Source organism: Astatotilapia calliptera, chromosome 19 (genome assembly GCF_964374335.1).
Source record: "Astatotilapia calliptera chromosome 19, fAstCal68.1, whole genome shotgun sequence".
In the NCBI taxonomy this organism is placed as follows: Eukaryota; Metazoa; Chordata; class Actinopteri; order Cichliformes; family Cichlidae; genus Astatotilapia; species Astatotilapia calliptera.
The window spans coordinates 2,559,535-2,580,465 of NC_137440.1; the positions used below are offsets into that span (position 1 = coordinate 2,559,535).

The window sequence follows — 20,931 nt, forward strand, 5'->3', positions numbered from 1 at the left end:
CGCTTTCCAATGCCACTATTCATTCACTCTCACATTCACACACTGGTGGAGGCAGCTACAGTTGTAGCCACAGCTGCCCTGGGGGAAGACTGACAGAAGCGAGGCTGCCATATCGTGCCATCGGCCCCTCTGGCTATCACCAGTAGGGTAAGGTGTCTTGCCCAAGGACACAACGACCAGGACAGAGAGAGCAGCCTGAACCAGCAACCTTCCAGTTACAGATGAGCTTCCAAATCCCCTGAGCCACAGTCACCCCAAGATGGATGCAGCTATTGTTTCACAGCCACATACGTCTGAAGATCATTCAGATGTCTTTTCCCTATTACCCTAATGCTTTGCTTTCTTTTAATGTGTAGACCTTTTTTGAAATAAATAGTAAAGCAAATCTTAAATAAATATTTATCAGAAATGTAATTTTAATTTGCTTCTAAATACTTTACTACAGTATGAGACGGAGTGTTGTAAAGCTACCAAGACTAAACCTACGCTTTGACACCTCCCTGCTTGGCTGCGTATGCAGCGACTGGAGGCGGGGACCGCGGGTGAAAGTTCACCGGCATGGCGCTCACGTATCAGGTGAACGCTGTGGGAAAGCTGGATACCACGAGCAGTTTGAATCCAAAACAAAACATCAGCATGACCAGTGAGAAAGTTTCAGTCCTGTGCGGAGAGGAGGACGAAGCTCTGGAATATGACGACGACGAGTACGACCTGGAGGCGTTCTCTGATGCCGACCTGAGCTGTGAGGACAGAGGTATGGGATTTTTGCAACTTCACTGCTTTGGAAGGTCACACACTCGGAAAACGGGCTGTTTTCTCTACAATCGTGGGCGTAACTAGCGAAGTTGTGTACAGCATGATAATGTCAACTGTGCACACCTACAGAAGTGCCAGGGGTACTGGCATTTATCGACAGCGCTTCACTTGTTCCACATGTTGTCATGTTAGATTAAATACAATTAAATAGATGAAATGAATTTGTAATAACACCCCATGAAGACAAAGTTTCAAAATTCTTGCAAATTAACAAATTATATGGAGAAATCTAAAAAAAAGATTGCAAATGATTAAAAAACAATATAAGAACAATATAACAATATAAGGTGTACAAAAATATTCACAACTTTTGCTCAAGTAGAACTACTTTTGCAGCCAAGTAGGAGTAGAAAGACTTTACAAAGAAACAAAGGAAAAACAAGAAACCTTCAATTTAAAGATAATTCTAAATTAAATAGAAACAGCTCTGCACTAGCCTAAACCGCGTTAATGAGGGCTCCTAACAATAGGCTACTATGGTCCACTCTCCATCATGACCTGGCACACTAGTCCCTGACTAAATATCCAGTGGCTCCTCCCACTCCTTGAAATGGCTATTAAATACCAATTAGCAATTAAAAAAGTAATAACAATGATCAATGTGTCATTCAAATATACAATACAACACAATGCAATACAGTTTTATTTGTATAGCACATTTATAAACCAAAGGTATTTCAAAGTGCTTCACAATAATACACAAGATCAAAATAAATCAATTAACAAAATACAGATCAGGTACTAGCACAGACAGAAGGGAGGCACTAATAGACAAGAAGAGTGAGGTAAAAAAAAAAAAAAAGGTATCAGACCTCAGTTCAGAAGGAAGGTCAGTTCATAGATACAGAATATCAACTAAGAAGTTAAAAGAACCAGTAGTGAAATTAATTCGTTTAGATGCGATAAGGGCACTAACTGGTCAGGAAGGCCAGGTTAAATAAGTAAGCTTTCAGTTGTGATTTGAAGGATTGGATAGAGTCTGAGGCACGAATAGAAGCGGGGAGCCTATTCCAAGGATTAGGTGCAGCTGAAGCAAAGGCACGATGGCACTAGTAATTGACCCGATGATCTTAGCGCTCGGCAACATACAGATAAGGAGATCAGTGAGATAACTGGGCGCAATGTTATTCAGAATTTTAAAAGTGAGTAACAAAATTTTAAACTCAATACGATATTTGATAAAAAGTTACATGAACCAGTGTAAATCAACAAGAGCTGGAGTAATAGAATCAAATTTTCCAGCACCAGTAAGAAGGCGAGCCGCAGCATTCTGAACAAGCTGTAGCCTATGAAGAGGAATGGATTAGAGACCAACGTAAAGAGAATTACAATAGTCTAACCTGGAGTTCACAAAAGCGTGGAAGTTTTTCAAGGTCGCTGCGTGGTATATAACACTTAGCTTTAGAAATCTGGCGCAATTGAAAGAAGCCAGATTTAATGTAAATATAATATAATAATAAGTTAACAGTGGGACTATTGACAATAATTCTCTAAATGTTTAAAATCAACAGATTCGTTAACCTCCATCCCTCCTTCATAATAGATTTGGCAAATTCCCTCCCAGGAACTTTACGATAAAAGGAGTCCAAAAAGACCCAGACTGGATTAGCAGTTCCTGTTTCATGACTCTGTACATTGTACATCGTTCCCTCGACTGTAAATAATCTCTCAGTTCCTGCTGCTGCAAAACATCTCCACAGCATAATGTTGTCACCACCATGCTTCACTGGAGGGATGGTATTGGCTGGTGATGAGCAGTGGCTGGTTTCCTCTAGACGTCGTGCGTCTTTGCCTTTTGGCAAACTCCAGGGTGTAAGATGGTAAAATGTGAAACCAGTGAAGTGCTGTGAATACTATATTGACATACTGGAAATATATTGAAGTGTCTAACGTCACCCATCTCTGGTGGAAAATGTACTGAGATGTGTTGTAATGTTAATTAAAGCAGTTCAATTTAAGTTGTAGATTCAAGCTGCTCTTCATATTTTTGGACACCAGATGGCACCGCAGAGGACTGTGTTGAGAAGCTTTGAGTAATGACACCTTTTTCAATACAAGTCTCAGTGTTTCAGAAAGCTTCATTTGGCCGTCACTAATTAAGAGTACCGTGCGCACCAATCTTTAGAACTTGTAGAATTGCTCACCTAAAGGTTTCCCTTTGCTGTTTTATAGCTCCAGGCTTCAGTGATTCCGTGAATGGTGTGGTCAAACCTCGTATTTTGTTGATGGGCTTGAGAAGGAGTGGGAAGTCCTCCATCCAGAAAGTGGTTTTCCATAAAATGTCTCCCAGTGAGACTCTGTTCCTGGAGAGTACTAATAAGATCTGCAGAGAGGATGTCTCCAGCAGCTCCTTTGTCAGTTTCCAGATCTGGGACTTTCCTGGTCAGATTGACTTCTTTGACCCCACTTTTGACTACGAAATGATCTTCAGAGGCACTGGAGCATTAATCTTTGTCATTGATTCACAGGTCAGTTCACAAGGAAATACAGTGAAACAGTATATACTATATACTGTTGTCATGTTACCATAATAGCAAAATGTGATTAAAAGTTTTGGAAATGGAGCAGTAAAAATCCAAAGCTTAACAGATTCACATTTGGCTGATTCCCCCATCCAGGTCCTCTGTGCACTGTTACTTTTTCAGAACAGCTGCTATTAGGGCTGTGAGATATGACAACGTTAAACACAAGTCTATCGTTTCATATTTAACTCTGTTGTTTATTTTGAGCTATCATAGCAAACTGTTTACTGCAGTATTTTTTTCATTGCTTTAGATGACTGTTTGCAATAGTCACCTCGTCACCACAGAAAGACCAGCCAAAACAAATCAAGGAGCTTGTTTGTAAATGAGCAGCCACCAGAACAGAAAACTGTACTGTGCAAATTATGCAGCATACTGGTCCCCATACTGATGATCGGCTCTGCTCTGTGGTAAAATCAAATCTGACTGTACCACATCATTAAAGGCAAGAGAGAACTGAATGACAGTGGAAGGATTAATAAGAGGGTAATGACATGCTTAGTATACTGCTTAACTTTAATGATGTTTTCAGAATTTGCATATCTGTCAAGTAGGGCTGTGTCATATTATTGTTTGTGGTGATACCATTATAAATGTTTATGTGATAAAGGGTAATTCCGGTTAATCAGAGATATATTATGATATGATATTCTAGGGCTGGGCGATATGACCCAAAATTCATATCTCGATATTTTTTAGCTGGATGGCGATATAAGATATATATCTCGATAAATTTTCTTTTAAGCCATAAAGTAAGAACAAAAAGAGAGTTCTTAGTCAAAGCTGTGTCCCAGATGTCACACAGGCACTTTTATTAACATACAGCACAGATGTACATGAAAAATTACTCAAAATTAAATTATGAGCATTCATTAAATAATAATGCTCCATAAATAAAAGAAAACAAGGTTGTTTTTGTGCTAAACAAAGAGCTCACAATTGTGCAGTCAAAATGTAAACTAAAAGACGCTGAGCGTAATAACAAAGACAGACAGATTTCACAGCTGCTCTGTTCCCAAGTTTTACTGTGTGACTGATAGCCTGGAGTTTGAAATCCGCTTCATAACCACGTCTCTTACAGGTGCCATTTATGGACTTTATACACACACAATACGGTAATATTATGTTGATGCACAGTACGTATCACTCCGCGAAGCTCCTCGGTAGCCGTAATGCGCCGACAATCTATCAAGCGGTGCAGCTCCGTAGCTTAGCAAAGTCGTACTAAAACATTTTTGGACAGATTGCTGAGCGCCGTGTACCACATAAAATCGGTTCGTGGCCATCAAGCACAACCAGAATTCATACATAAGGCGCGCTATCAACTTTTGAGAGAATGAAAGGATTTTAGGGTTAGCGCTGTTAGCTCGTTAGCGCGGTTAGCTCGTTAGCATGTTTAGCTCGTTAGCACGTTGACGCCGTCCAGCCCCACGCATGGGGCGATGCGCAGTAACTCGTTAACGGAGATTTGCCGTGTCCGTCTTGTCGCTGCCTGCACGTGAAGCGATGGGGGAGGAGGGGGAGTTGTCTTCAGTGAAGGCGAGGCGGAGTAACGTTGCGTAGAGACAAAAGTGGACGAAAGAGAGGCAAACTTGCGGCTCCACAACTATAATTATAACGTAACATAGACTATATCGATATAAAGGATATTGTCACATCTTATATCTCGTATAAAAATATATCGATATGTTTTAAAAACTCGATATATCGCCCAGCTCTATGATATTCTACCTGGAAAGTAAGGTTCAGTGGAGTTTTATTTATACAGTGCCAAATCACAACAACATTTGCCTCAAGGTGTATCATAATCTAAGGTAACTCTTACAATAATACAAAGAAAACAGAAAACTTTCAGGGAACTTTTAGAACAGCAAATGCATGAACCAGTTTTTCAGCATAAATCTGAAACATATATTTCTAATTTTTGCTATATTACATAGATAAAGGAAAGGAGTCCTATATGTTTGTTTAATGTGTGCATGACTTGTCCTGACCAAAAATGCCTCCATGATTCCTCACAGACCACAGTGAGGCCATCCAGAGGAATTATATGGCGTGTGAGATTTAAAGTAATCTCAGTTTTGTCCAATTTTATAATTAGAAAATTATATGTCATTCAAACCTTTAGGTCTCTAAGACATGTCCATAATTTAGTTGATTTGTCATCTGTCTTCCTAAATAATTCTAAGTGGGAGACATCTACATTGCAATGAAAGTATATGTAATATTTTCACACAACATTAACCAGTAGAAGCATATATAATGTAAAAAGTATTGGTCCCAACACGGAAACCTGTGAAACTGCATGGCTAACTTTTATATATGATGAAGACTTCTTATTTACATGATAAAATCCAAATCTCAGTTAGATGGGACTCAAACCTTTGCAGTGCAGTTCCTATAATACCAACACTGTGTGGTAATATACACATATTGCTAAATATATGCAATGTTTGGTTTTCTTCCTGAATACTATCGTTGTTTATATTTACTGCGAGAAGAAACGGTAAAAACGACGTTTTATAAGGAAAACGCTCGAAAGCACTCTCTGTCTGTGAGCAAAAACAAAACCAAAACAAACCCACCCACTATTGGTGGAAAAATGTACCATGTCGACCAATCAAAAAATGATATGGCAACATGGAATTTAGTTGTTTAGGAAGGGGGAAGTTTTAGGAGTGACGGCGGTGTCTTGAGATGTGACAGATTTGCGACGTTTAGCGCAAATCTTGTGTAGTTAATGTGTAGTCTAGTCAATAGTTTTGTTGTGTGTGTCAGAGCAATGAGGCGACTGCTGAATGTTACAGGTGTTACAGGAGTGATACATCTGAAGGAATGATCTTGGTGGGAGGTGATTTCAATTGTACTTTGAAAACAGCTGTCGCCAGACTCCCGGCACACAATGGCCCCAAATCCAAAAAATCTTGTAGTTTATTTATTTATTTATTTTTTTCATTTTTTATTTTTGGGTTTTACAGTTTACGATGCGGGTTACAGGCATTGATTAACACAATTTGCAATAGACCAAACAAAACAGAAACACTGAACAATCGGGAGTGACCAGTAGCCAGATTATTGATTTTAAGATTTGAGAATTAAATTCGGCTTATGTATATTGGTGTATTGGACCCACTTATCCCAGCACGACAAAAAACAACTTACTCTGTTATTCACATATGCCGTTAACTCCTCCATCCTATAAATCTCTAGTGTTATTTCCCACCACAATGATAAAGTTGGTACATCTTGTAATAACCATTTCTTTGTTATACATTTTTTACTTGCAACTAGCAAGGCACTTAGTAAACATTTATCTTTTTTAGACCATTCCTGTGGCGTACATCCAAAAAGAAATGTTTTCATTCCAAAAGGGAATGTACAGTTGAAAATTTCTTGTAGTGTTTCGTGAATGTCTTTCCAATAAGCCCTGATCAAAGAGCAGTCCCACATTATGTGAGCGTGGTGTGCTCGTTGGTGTCCACATTTTCTCCAACATACAGGGGGATTCCCGTCATAATGAGTCTTTTGACAAGGGGTGATAAAGAACCGTATCATAGTTTTCCATCCAAATTCCCTCCATCTTCGTGAGGAAGTGCATTTCCATTGTTGTTCCCATATTTGAGTCCATTCATCCTTTGTTATATACACTCCTCCCTCCTGTTCCCATAATATCTTCACATATTCATTTGAGTGAGAAAGCTTATTTGTAAGAAATGTATACAAAAAGGAAATATGTTTTTTATTTACGTTGCCACTATATGCCTTTTTAAGCATAGCTATCAAATCTACATTAGTGTTCGACACCACTCTGATTGTTGTCTTAATATGTCTTATTTGCAAGTATCGATAAAAATCCTGCTTTTCCAGATTGTATTTGTCAAGTGTTCCTCTGACTGTGAGGTGTCCACACTTGAAAAAGACCAGACTTTGAATTTCACTCAACTTTATTTAGACCAACTAGTTTGATAGCTGGTAGGTAGCAGCAGGTAAAAAACCTTTCAACACAAAAATAAAGAACATTTCATTAACCATTCAGATAAATTACACAGAAGACAGATGAAATAACAAAATACACTTCAGTAAAGCCATTTACCATGTGGTTAACTGTGTTAATTTAACTGTGGTTCTTAAATAAATATACACAATGTGTCTTCTTTGCATTTAACACTTTTTTATAAACAATTGTATTTTAAAGTATACATTTTAGCGTTCACAAACATTTTAATAGACTTTAACTAAGGATTTTCTTTACAAAGAATTATTTTCTTTAAATCAAAACCAAACATTTATTCACTAGTTTTACAATCCACCCAAGGATTTGGGGTAACTATTTTTTAATATTAATTAACATAAATATGTGGGAACACTAACTGCACAAACAATTTATTCAAACTTAAACATTCATTTTTGTCAATATAATTAAACTTAAATGCAGCAACTATTTCCCTAAGCGTAAAACATTTGCACAACTGAGCTTCCATAGTCCCAGATACATCTGCAAAAGCAAAATGTGAACTCAAGAGCTTACCGATAGCCTGTCTTGTTCAAAGTCTTCCTCACAGTGGAAAAGTGCTTTGTTTGCCGTCCTCTCAGTATGTTGCACCCGGGTCAAATGACTGCTGCATGCATTTAAAGGTTTACTCGGCACGCCCACCCTTGATTGCTCTAATGTGGCTCACCTGGCAGGGCGGCGCACACCAGGCCGTGCTTAGTTGTTGATTGCACCCAAGGTCTAATCAGTGGCCATGGGTAAGCAGCAGCACCGAACAGGTAGAGGGCAGGAGGAGGAAAAGAGGAATAACAGCCACACCTACTAGGTCAGCGCGACACCTCCCACTCGATCTTTGCTCAGCACTGTCTGGAAAGATCGCACTCAGGTGGGCTGGTCCCTTACTTGATCTTCCACCGGTAAAAGGACCACAAGACGCCGGATGTCCCGATGTAAGGTGGTGCCCAGCTCAGGACTTGTGGTAGCGGGTTTTGGACTCTTGATCGCAATGCTGGAACTTGGAGAGACCCTCACATGCACATCTCGAACGATCCCTTTGGAATCAGGATTCACGCTAATGACTTTTGCAAGTCTGAACTGCCCTCTAAGGGCATTTTGGTCGCAGAGCCAAACTATGTCTCCAACAGCAATGTTTCTCTCTGAAGTATGCCATTTACTGCGGATGAACAGGTTTGGTCCAGCGAGTTGGCTCCAGGACCTCCAGAAGTTGTTGACTATGGTTTGTATTTCCTTCAGCCTTTTGAAAGGATAATTTGTGAAGTCAACAGTTTTGAAGTCCCCACTTTGTGTGGCTCGACCAAGCAACAGATTATTCGGCGTGATGTAGTCAATGCGATCTTCTCGGCTCTGAATTCTGGCATCAATGGGTCTCTCATTTGCAAGGTTGGCGGCTAGCTGGAGTGCTGTCAGAAACTCACTAAAGGTAAGAGCCTCTGTATTGCCGAGAGTATGGAGGGCTCTCTTGATAACTCTGACAGCAGCTTCGGCGGCCCCATTTCGGTGAGGTGAGTCAGCAGGAAGAATCTTCCATGCCCAGATGGTCTCATTTTTGGCAGAGTATTCTTCAAGCGACTCCTTGTTTTGTCGTCTCAGGTAAGCATACATTTCTTCCAAGACAGGTTTGGCGCCGACAAAGTTTGTACCAGGATCTGACCAGATTTTTCGGGGATGGCCTCGGACAGAAGTGAACCTCTGGTAGGCAAGCAGGAAGCTCTCTGTTGATAGTGTGCTCGCTAGTTCGACATGAATGGCTCGGCTTGCCATACAGCAAAACACAACTCCCCAAACTTTCATGGTCACTCTTCTCTTGACATCATCCCTCACATGATAGGGTCCAAACAGGTCAACAGATGTAAATTCGAATGGTGCAGCAGGATTTGACCTCTCTTCAGGTAAGTCCCCCATTACTTGCTTGCAGGTTCTTGCCTTTGCCTTCTTGCAGATGATGCACTGGTCAACGACCTTTTGGGCAATAATTCTTCCTCTGACAACCCAAGCCTTCATTCTCATCCGCAGTAAGGTTTCTGCCACTCCGCCATGTCCCTCGCTGTGTGCTTCTCTGGCAAGGAGGGTGGATAGCCAGGCTTGGAATGGTAAAAGGGGAACGGCTTTGCGGTCTTTTTTGAAGGTTTGGATTCTGCCACCACAAACTAGAAGTCCACTTGTTTGGTCTCTGTAAACGACTAGTCTGTCTGTTGTGGTGCTTGGGAAGTTGACGCCCTCTTGTGCTGCTAGGCAAAGGTCTCGAAAAGCATCTTGTCTCTCGCTGACTGTGAGGACACCCGAAGATGGTACTACCTCCCACTTTTCTTGGTCTCTGGTCTTTGATCTCATGAACTTTTTGGCAACCCTCCAGACCCACGCCACGGTCCCAATCAGCCTTCTCAGGTTGCTGAATCGCCTTTCGTCGATTAGCTGTTGGGTTGCTACTCCTCGTGGTCTTCTCGACTCTACGTGTACTGAGTCCTGAGCCGCCTTGATGTGCATTCTGGTAAGGACCGCAACAAAAGTCTTTTTCTGTAGCTTTGTGACCGTTTCTCGAGCTTGGGCAGCGACTTCTCCGGCGGATTTCTTCAGCCACTCATCTTCAGGAAGTTGGAGAAACTTTGGACCCGACTGCCACTCGGAGTCCTCGGTTGTTGATTGGACTGGCAAACGGCGTGCGATTTCCTCCAGGCCCCCAGGTGGAGTCTTCTCCGTCTTTGTGGTGAGCTTTTGTGGAGTCTTCACTGGTCAAGGCCGGTTTCTCTACTGGCCAGGCCGGTTTTTTACTGTCAAGTGTTCCTCTGACTGTGAGGTGTCCACACTTGAAAAAGACCAGACTTTGAATTTCACTCAACTTTATTTAGACCAACTAGTTTGATAGCTGGTAGGTAGCAGCAGGTAAAAAACCTTTCAACACAAAAATAAAGAACATTTCATTAACCATTCAGATAAATTACACAGAAGACAGATGAAATAACAAAATACACTTCAGTAAAGCCATTTACCATGTGGTTAACTGTGTTAATTTAACTGTGGTTCTTAAATAAATATACACAATGTGTCTTCTTTGCATTTAACACTTTTTTATAAACAATTGTATTTTAAAGTATACATTTTAGCGTTCACAAACATTTTAATAGACTTTAACTAAGGATTTTCTTTACAAAGAATTATTTTCTTTAAATCAAAACCAAACATTTATTCACTAGTTTTACAATCCACCCAAGGATTTGGGGTAACTATTTTTTAATATTAATTAACATAAATATGTGGGAACACTAACTGCACAAACAATTTATTCAAACTTAAACATTCATTTTTGTCAATATAATTAAACTTAAATGCAGCAACTATTTCCCTAAGCGTAAAACATTTGCACAACTGAGCTTCCATAGTCCCAGATACATCTGCAAAAGCAAAATGTGAACTCAAGAGCTTACCGATAGCCTGTCTTGTTCAAAGTCTTCCTCACAGTGGAAAAGTGCTTTGTTTGCCGTCCTCTCAGTATGTTGCACCCGGGTCAAATGACTGCTGCATGCATTTAAAGGTTTACTCGGCACGCCCACCCTTGATTGCTCTAATGTGGCTCACCTGGCAGGGCGGCGCACACCAGGCCGTGCTTAGTTGTTGATTGCACCCAAGGTCTAATCAGTGGCCATGGGAAAGCAGCAGCACCACCGAACAGGTAGAGGGCAGGAGGAGGAAAAGAGGAATAACAGCCACACCTACTAGGTCAGCGCGACAGTATTTTTGTTTCAATGTATCCAAACTAATTAAGTTCCCATCTTTAGTCAGACTATCGAATGCAGGTAATCCTTTAGCAGACCAACTTTTAAAACGTGAGTCCAATTTATTTGGGGCAAATCAGAGTCATATGCATACTATTTAAATAAAGCCAAGTCCTGTTCCAATTTAAATTCCCTCATAACATTTCTCCATACATTAAGTGTACATTTCACCCAAGGGTTGTAGACCTTGTCTATATATTTTTTAATGTTTAAGTCCATCAGGACAGCTTGTATTGGAAAAGAAAAGATGCTCTCCTCAATATTTTTCCATTGTGCTTTATAGCTTATATCACACCAGTTAATCACAGTCTTCAACTGAGCAGCCCGAAAATAATTTTTTAGTGACAGCAGCCCCCATCCTCCTGTCTTTTTTTGTAATTGTAAAGTTTTAAAACAAACCCTTGGTCTCTTCCCTCCCCGTATAAATCGTGATATAATTTTGTCCCATTCGTTAAATTGGCTTTGATCAATTTGTATTGGTAGTGTTTGGAATAAATACAGTAATCTTGGCAGAATATTCATTTTGATGGATTCAATTCGTGATCGTATAAAGTTAGAAAGGGAATCATGTTCCATCGTTTGATATCATCCACTATTCTCTTCTGCAGGGAACCAAAATTCTCCTCAAATAATTTAGTTAGGTCTTTAGGTATGACAACTCCAAATATTTCAATGATTTTGCTTGCCATCTCATTGGATATTGAGCAACCAAGTGAGCTGGGGGGCTAAAGTTATAGTTAAGTATTTGAATTTTGGACATATTAATTTTATACCCAGAAAGTTTCCCAAATTTTTGGCATAGATTCATCAGTTCAGGTAGGGAGTTATGTGTTATGTGTGTTAATATCTCATCTGCATAGCAAGCAAGCTTATGTTCCTGTTCTCTAATGTTTATTCCCTTGATGTCTTTGTTTTGTCTGATTGATTGTGCCAGAGGTTCTAAGTATAATGCGAATAAAAGTAGAGACCAAGCGCAGCCTTGTTTATTTCCTCTTTGCAGAGCGAAGCTATTTGAGAGATAACCATTAACTTTAATTCTTGCAGTAGGGTTAGTATATAATGCCTTCACCGTATCAATAATTCTATTATGTAAGCCAAATTTGTTCAAGACTTTGTAAAGAAAGTCCCAATTTACAGAGTCAAAAGTTTTTTCTGCATCGATACTCATAAGCATGTCTTTACTTTTAGATGTTTGTATCTGATTTATTACATGAAGAGTTCTGCGTATATTGTCCTGTGTCTGCTGATTTCTTATGAACCCCGTTTGGTCATTACTAATTAGGTTGGGTAAAGATTCTTCCATTCGTCTGGCAATTATAGAGGTAAACAGTCTGTAATCTATGTTGAGGACAGAGATGGGTGTATATTATTGCTAATATATATTGTAATATATCTATATCACTAAAGCACTTCTGGATGGATGCAAACTGCATTTCGTTGCCCTGTACCTGTGCATGTGCAATGACAATAAAGTTGAATTCTATTCTATTCTATTCTATTCTATTCTATTCTATTCTATTCTATATGAGCCACACTCAATTTTGTCTTTACCTTCTTTTGGGATAGCCGAGATGATAGCCTCATTCCAACTCGGTGGGATTTGCGCTTTTTTTAACACCCAGTTGAAAGTAGAGAGTAATATAGGGATCAATTTCTGTTTAAATTCCCTGGTACCACTCTGCGGTATAACCATCGGAGCCCGGTGACTTGTTTGTTTTTAATCTATTGATGGCTTTCATGAGTTCAGTTTCTGTCACTTCTGCAATCATTATTTTATTTTGTTCCTCATTCAAACTTGGTAGGTATAAAGAATTCAGAAAATTGTCAATTTCGTACTCGGCTCCACCTGGAACCTTAGCGTATAATGTTTTATAAAATGATTCAAAGGCTTCCTGTATCTTATGTAGATTAGTCATCATGTTGCCAGTCTCTGGGTGTTTAATTTTAGTTATAGTATTCTCTGCAATTTTCTTTTTAAGTTTCCATGCTAAGAATTTTCATTGATTTTGATACACATTCATAATATTTCTGTTTCAAATATAGTAATTTTCTCTTTATCGCTTGTGTATTCAGCTTATTTATTTCATTTCTGATCATTGTTAGTTGTTTTAGAGTGCTGGTTGAAGGCATTTGTTTATGCTCACTTTCTAATTGTTTTTGAGTCCTTTGTAATTCTGCCATTTTTTTCTCTCGAGCTTTTTTCTAAAAAGAGGCAAATGCTATGATCTTCCCTCTTATGACAGCTTTTAATGCATCCCCATAGTATTGGAGGTGACACTTCTCCGTTATCATTTATTTCAAGGTAATCTTTGAGTTCTTTCATTACTTCTTTCTTAAATTTTACATCTTTAAGCAAAGATGAGTTCAATGTCCATGTTGATGTTTTGGGGTATACGTTTAAATCAATTGTCAGATACTGTGGTGCATGGTCACTTATGTCTATTGTACCCATCTCACATGATTGGATTTTATCCCTATCTTTTCCAAACATCATGAAATAATCTATCCTTGTATAAAGGGAATGTGGAGCTGAGTAATGAGAATAATCTCTCCTTGTAGGGAAACGATTTCTCCATACGTCAATTAAATCTACCTCTTCAAAAAGTGCAGAGACTCTTTTATACAGAGTACTTGATTCCAGCATTCTTCTATTAGAGCTATCTAAATCCGGCCGCAGGCGAATATTCAGATCGCCGCCACAAATCAAGGGGCCTTGGGTTTCTGTCACCATTATATTAATAATTTTTTTTAAGAAACTCAGGTAACTTCCTGGTGGTGCATAAACATTCATTAATGTAACCAGATTACCATCAACCGTTCCCCGAGCCAGTATAAACCTCCCTTCCTTATCCTTAATTTCAGACAACTTTTCAAAATTTAGATCCCTAGAGATTAGGATCATCACACCTCGCCTGCGGCCAGATTTGTATGATGAGGAGAACATGTTTGTAAAGTCCATTCTCTTGAATTTTTCATGTTCTTTATTAGTCAAGTGGGTTTCTTGGAAATATACGATTTGTGCTCGATCTTTCTTCATTTTAGTTAGAATCCTGCTTCGCTTAATAGGATTTGTAAGCCCATTTACATTAAAAGAAATAACCTTAACCTCCTAAGACCCGAACTCTTTCATGGCATGCATTTTTTTACCTGATTTTTGTTTCTGAGAGAAATGAGATCCACATATGAGGATATTAGCTTTAAATTTAGAATAGAACAGATGCAGTATAATGTCCTCATAAGTGAATATCACGCCCTTGTAGAGCTGGGCGATATGAGATTTTTTCATATCACGATATGTTTTTTTCATTTCAGGCGATAACGATATCTATCACGATATCAGCCAAATAACTATATTTGTAAGATTTAAATGTGCCGTTGCTCACAAGTAAAATGTGAAATAATCAGCAGCTTGTTTTTATTTAAATATTTATTTCCCATAATAAGTTCAACAGGGTAGATGTACTTAAGGAACATGAGACTTTTTCAGATAAATAAAGGCAAATATTGCAAACTACACAAAAGGCAGCCGCTAAAGCGTTTAAGTTTCAAAATAGAACAAACGAAACAGACTAAATTGTCAATTCCACTTAGAAACAAAATATTAATTCTAAAAATAAATCTTAGTTTGTTTTACAGAAGAACAGACAAAACTGACTAACTTTTGTCAATATCAAATAAACTGAGAACTAAAAGGAAATTCTCAATCTCTCCTTGTTGTATAGCTTAGCTTTTCAAACAGTTTTAACAGTTACTTTAGTCTGACAAAAGCCAAATGACGAATTAGCGCTTCCAGTCAGAGACTGAGGCTACGTCCACACATACACGGGTATTTTTGAAAACGGAGATTTTCCGTTTTCGTTTTAAAAAATAATCCCGTCCACACATAAAGGCAGAAATGAAGGAAAACGCTGCTATGAACATGCCAAAGCAGCAGGTGGTGCTAGATTCCTAACCGTGCAGAAATGTTGGCCAATCAGAAGTCTAGAAGCCTCGGTGGGAAAAAGTAAACAAAGCTGGGGCATAGAAGCAGAACCAAGTCGTATGTGTGGACGGATAGTAACTTTGTGTATATGTAAGCATTTAAACACTGCAGAGAGTAGAATTAACAGTAACAGTATTGTAGAAATTCATTTCACCGAAACAATAACGTGGCGCACAGTGTGAGGCATGCACCAGTTTATTGTATTTCCAGACTTGCTTTCGGCACAATTTACAGTGCACGCTACTCTGTTTTTTGTCAGACTTGAAATAGCCGAAATACCTTCACACTACGGAACTTCTATGGCTCTTCCGTTCGACAATCTCTCCGGCATTGGAACCATCATCTGTTTTCTCTTCGGTCACGCTCGGTTGATTTTTCTAGTCGGCACACTCATTTCCTCCATTATGCGCTGGCTGCTTCCCAAACAAACACACGTGCGGCTTGGCACTTGTGCTGTACGTAACAAGGCACGCGACGTGACGCTGCGGCTGTGATTGGTTCGGCTCTGCGCTACTTAATTTGGATTGGCTGACCTTTTTTCTTTTTTTCTTTTTTTTAAGAGGACAAGAGCGGCGAGGTCTATCGCGATAGCTTAATTTCTCTATCGAGTAAAAGTTATATCGCGATACATATCGTTATCGTTCTATCGCCCAGCTCTACGCCCTTGTACAGCAAAATTTTGTATTTTTTGTCTAGACATCCCAAAATGTGATGTCCACATACAGTATGTGGACGCCAGGTCCTAGGAGGTTAATCCCTTTGGCAAGGCAAGGCAAGTTTATTTGTATAGCACAATTCAACAACAAGGTGATTCAAAGTGCTTTACAGAGACATTAGAAACAAGAACAAATAAAAAGCATGATTTAAAATTGAATAAAACAAGCAAATAAACTAACTAACTAATTAACAAACAAACAAACAAACAACAGTATATAAAATCAAAACAGATAAAATCAGAACAGTAGATAAAATCAGTAGTTAAATGTAAGTTTTGAAATTTAAGCTTAAAGTGTGGATTTGGTGCTTTATTCAAATGCAGCTGAGAACAGGTGAGTCTTCAACCTGGATTTAAATAAACTGAGTGTTTCAGCTGATCTGAGGCTTTCTGGGAGTTTGTTCCAGATATAAGGAGCATAAAAGCTGAATGCAGCTTCTCCGTGTCTGGTTCTGACTCTGGGAACTGATAAAAGACCGGATCCAGATGACCTGAGGGATCTGGATGGTTCATACTGGGTCAGAAGGTCATTGATGTATTTTGGTCCTAAACCATTCAGAGCTTTATAGGCCAGCATCAGAACTTTAAAGTCTATCCTCTGACGGACAGGCAGCCAGTGTAAGGACCTCAGAGCTGGACTGATGTGGTCCACTTATTTGGTCTTAGTGAGGACTCGAGCAGCAGAGTTCTGAATGAGCTGTAGTTGTCTGACTGATTTTTTAGGTAGACCTGTAAAGATGCTGTTACAGTAATCAAGCCTACTAAAGATGAATGTATGGACTAGTTTTTCCAGGTCCTGTTGAGACATCAGATCTTTTATCCTTGAAATATTCTTGAGGTGATAGTAAGCTGACTTTGTTATTGTCTTAATGTGTTTTTCTAAGTTTAGGTCTGCATCCATCACTACACCCAAATTTCTCGCCTGGTTTGTGGTTTTTAGATGTATAGATTGAAGTTCTCTGGTGACCTGTAATCGTTTTTCTTTGGCGCCAAAGATTATTACCTCAGTTTTGTTTTTGTTTAGCTGGAGAAAATTGTGGCACAACCAGTCATTGATTTCCTCAATGCATTTACCAAGAGCCTGTACAGGGCCTCGGTCTCCTGGTGACATTGTGATATATATTTGTGTGTCATCTGCATAGCTGTGATAGTTTATTTTGTTGTTCTTTATAATCTGTGCCAGTGGGAGCATGTAGATGTTAAACAGAAGGGGTCCCAAGATGGAACCTTGGGGAACTCCACATGTGATACTTGTCTGCTCAGATGTGAAGTTACCTATTGATACAAAGTATTTCCTGTTTTCTAAGTATGTTTTGAACCAGTTTAGTACAGTTCCTGAAAGACCTGTCCAGTTCTCCAGTCGTTTGAGTAATATGTTGTGGTCAACTGTATCAAATGCTGCACTGAGATCCAGTAAAACTAGGACTGACATTTTTCCACTGTCTGTATTCAGACATATGTCATTAAACACTTTGGTCAGAGCGGTTTCAGTGCTGTGGTTCTGTCTAAAACCAGACTGGAAGGCATCGTAGCAATTATTCTGTTTTAAGAAGTAACTGAGCTGTTGAGAAACTGCTTTTTCAATGATCTTACTTAAAAACGGGAGATTTGAGATCGGCCTGTAGTTGTTCATTTGTGTCTTGTCAAGATTGTCCTTTTTCAGTATAGGTTTGATTACAGCAGTTTTTAGTGATTCTGGAAACACACCTGATAATAAAGAAAAGTTGACGATCTGTAACAGGTCTGACTCTAAACTCTTTGAGACCTTTTTGAAAAAACTTGTTGGCAGGACATCTAAACAGCAGGAGGAGGAGTTCAGTTGACCTAAGATGTCCTCCAGGTCTTTGCTGTTAATAGGTTGAAACTGTTTCATGGTGTTTAAACAGTTTTTTGGTGGACACAGTACATATCCTGGATCTGCTGTTGATGTACCAATTGCTTGTCTAATTTTTTGGATTTTTTCAGTGAAGAATTTGGCAAAGTCATTGCAGGCCATGGTCAAATGAAGTTCAGCTGCCACTGACACAGGAGGGTTTGTTAGCCTGTCAACTGTAGAAAATAAGACCCGAGCATTATGGCTGTTTTTAGTGATGATGTCAGAGAAGTAGGACCTCCTTGCATCCCTCAGTTGTAAATTATAATTGTGAAGTTTCTCTTTATAAATGTCATAATGAACCTGGAGGTTTGTTTTTCTCCATCTGCGCTCAGCTTTCCTACACTCTCTTTTTTCATTTTTCACCAGTGTGGAGTTTCTCCATGGAGACTTTTTCCTTCCAGAGATAACCTTCACCTTAATGGGAGCAATAGTGTCCATTACATTTAACATGTTAGCATTGAAGCTATTGACGAGCTCATTGACTGACCCTCTGGGCAGGTCAGGTGTTAATGGGAAGACCTGGTTAAAAATTGCACTACTGTGTTCAGTTATACACCGTTTTGTGATCACTGTTGTTGATATATTTGTGTGGGCTGAGATTTTACTTTCAAAGAAAACACAGTAATGATCAGACAGGCCCACATCAGACACAGTAACCTTTGAAATGCTCAGGCCTTTGGAGATCAGTAGGTCAAGAGTGTGTCCTCTATTATGTGTGGCCTCTGTTACATGCTGAGTCAGCCCAAAGTTGCCCAGAGTGTTACTCAGGTCTTTAGTCCCTTTGTCCTGAGGGTTGTCCACATGAATGTTAAAATCCCCAGCAATAATTACACAGTCAAAATCAACACAGATCACAGACAGCAGTTCACTGAGGTCATTAAAAAAGTCTGTGCAGTATTTGGGAGGCCTGTAAACATTAAGAAACACAACTTTGGATGGGGCCTTCAGCTGTAAAGCCACATATTCAAAAGACTGAAAACTTCCAGGAGATAGCTGCTTACATTGAAATGATTCATTAAATAAGACAGCGACCCCTCCTCCTCTCCTGCTCGCCCTGACTTCACTGATAAAACTGTAGTTAGGAGGGGTCGTCTCGATGAGAACAGCTCCACTGTTACTTTGGTCCAACCAAGTTTCAGTTAAAAACATAAAATCAAGGCTGTGCTCAGTGATTAAATCATTAATTAAAAATGTTTTCCCAGCTAGAGATCTAATGTTTAATAAAGCCAACTTAAGTGTTTTAGAGGTATTACTTGTCCCCTCGTGTTTGGGAGCAGTCTGTGGCACACAAGGTATGTTTACTATGTTTAAAGATCTTTTAGAGTGCAGCTCTCTGTGTTTTGACCAGGCCACATGTCTCCTGTCACCTAAAAGTACAGAAATTTTAAAACCTTCTAGTAAACAGGGTCCCAGCTTCTCCTGGGAAAAGTCATCACTGCCATAATCCTCACAGCCCGGACCCTTCACACATCACGCATCAGACTGCGGAGACAGGGCATGAAGAGGAACTAAGGGGGGCGAGGCTGGGCAATGTGACTTCGATTGCTCTGTTGAGGGTGTGTTAGGGGTTCCGAAAGAGACTCAGGCGCAGGCCAGGGTTTTCCTTTAAGCGAAGGACAGTGCGTTTATTTACAGTGAACACATACACCAAGTGGCTATATACAACGTGCAGGGGAAACGGGTCCGGGTCGCCAGGGTCCGTGGGAAACAGGGTTGGGAGAAGGGTGTTCCACACTTTCTGTACAAAACGTTCCCCCTTCAATCACTCCTCTCCGCATCGGGTTCCAAAAACGATCTACACACAAAACGTGGGGTTAGCAGGATAATAATAAGAAATTCTCAAGGTGAAGGTTAGCCGAAACACAAGTCTAACTGACACTGATAGCTCAACGATCCAGCGAAGACTAGTGCAGACTCGCCATCTAAGTAGTGCAGTAATCAGCTGGGATCAGCGGCCGGTGTGGTGATGAGCAGGTGTGTGGGCCAGCAGCGGGAGCCCGCAGTGAGCATCGCCGTGGCGAGAGAGAGAGAGAGTGAGAGAGAGAGGGCGAGAGAGCAAACAAACCACAAACATATTGCCCAATAGAGGATTGACCAGCGGGGCACAGGGACCATGACAGTACCCCCCCCTCAACGGGAGCCCCCCGGCGACCCACCAGGCTTACCAGGATGAGACAGATGGAAGGCCCGCAGCATACGCTTGTCCAGGACAGCGGCCCGCGGAACCCAGGACCGCTCCTCAATGCCATAGCCCTCCCAGTCCACAAGGTACTGGAAGCCACGCCCGCGGTGGCGAGAGTCCATAATCCGCGTGATGGAATAGGCGGGCAAGCCGTCCACAAGCCGGGCGGGCGGAGGGGGCCCGGAAGGAGGGCACAGAGGGCTATTCCGGACAGGTTTGATTTGGGAGACGTGGAACACATTGTGAATCCTCATGTTGCGCGGCAGCCGGAGTTTCACAGAGACGGGGTTGATCAGCGCCGAAACCTCAAAAGGACCAATGAAGTTTGGGTTGAGCTTCTTGGACTCAGTCCTGAGAGGAACAAAGCGTGTGGACAGCCATACCTTTTGTCCCACGCTGTATGCTGGAGCTGGTGTGCGGCGGCGATCTGCGGTCTGTTTGGTTCGGTCCTTTGTGCGCAGCAACGCCGTCCGTGCGGCCCGCCAAGCTCGTCGGCACCTACGTAGATGGGCCTGGACAGATGGTACAGAATACTCACCCTTGACAGAGGGGAAGAGAGGTGGCTGGAAACCCAGTGAGACCTCGAAGGGAGACAGACCAGTGGCAGAGGAAGTCAGACTGTTATGGGCGTACTCAATCCAGGGTAGTTCATCACTCCAGATGGACTGGTTGGAGGACGCTGTGCACCGCAACATTGCCTCGAGCTCTTGGTTAGCTCGCTCACACTGACCGTTGCTTTGGGGATGGTAACCGGAGGTCAGACTGACCTTTGCTCCTAATGAGGAGCAGAATTCCTTCCAGACACCAGACGTGAACTGGGGGCCTCTGTCAGACACAATGTCTTCCGGGATCCCATGCAAACGAAACACATGACGGGTAAGCAGTCGTGGGAAGCTTGGGTAGAGCTATGAAGTGGGCAGCTTTAGAAAAACGGTCTACGATGGTAAGTATGACAGTGTTCCCTGCTGATTGCGGCAGTCCGGTTACAAAGTCCAAAGCTATATGGGACCACGGCCTGGACGGAGTCGGCAGGGGATTGAGCTGTCCAGCGGGCGG

The 20,931-nt window shown here is 40.8% G+C and overlaps 1 protein-coding gene and 1 long non-coding RNA gene across 2 annotated transcripts in view; one reads left to right on the plus strand and one right to left on the minus strand.

The window, feature by feature from the left end:
• Nucleotides 1-496: 496 nt before the first annotated feature.
• Nucleotides 497-20,931, plus strand: part of rragd (ras-related GTP binding D) — a 73,793-nt gene continuing 53,358 nt past the window's right edge. The window contains exons 1-2 of the mRNA XM_026151962.2: nt 497-754; nt 2,989-3,284. Coding sequence (XP_026007747.1) covers nt 559-754; nt 2,989-3,284 — 492 coding nt within the window. The 5' untranslated portion in view covers nt 497-558. The remainder of the gene's footprint in view (nt 755-2,988; nt 3,285-20,931) is intronic.
• LOC145422475 (uncharacterized) lies at nt 19,292-20,568 on the minus strand. Its single transcript, XR_013903762.1, has 2 exons — nt 19,571-20,568; nt 19,292-19,488 (listed from the first exon to the last, which is right to left on the minus strand). It is a non-coding gene; the product is annotated as an uncharacterized LOC145422475 (long non-coding RNA).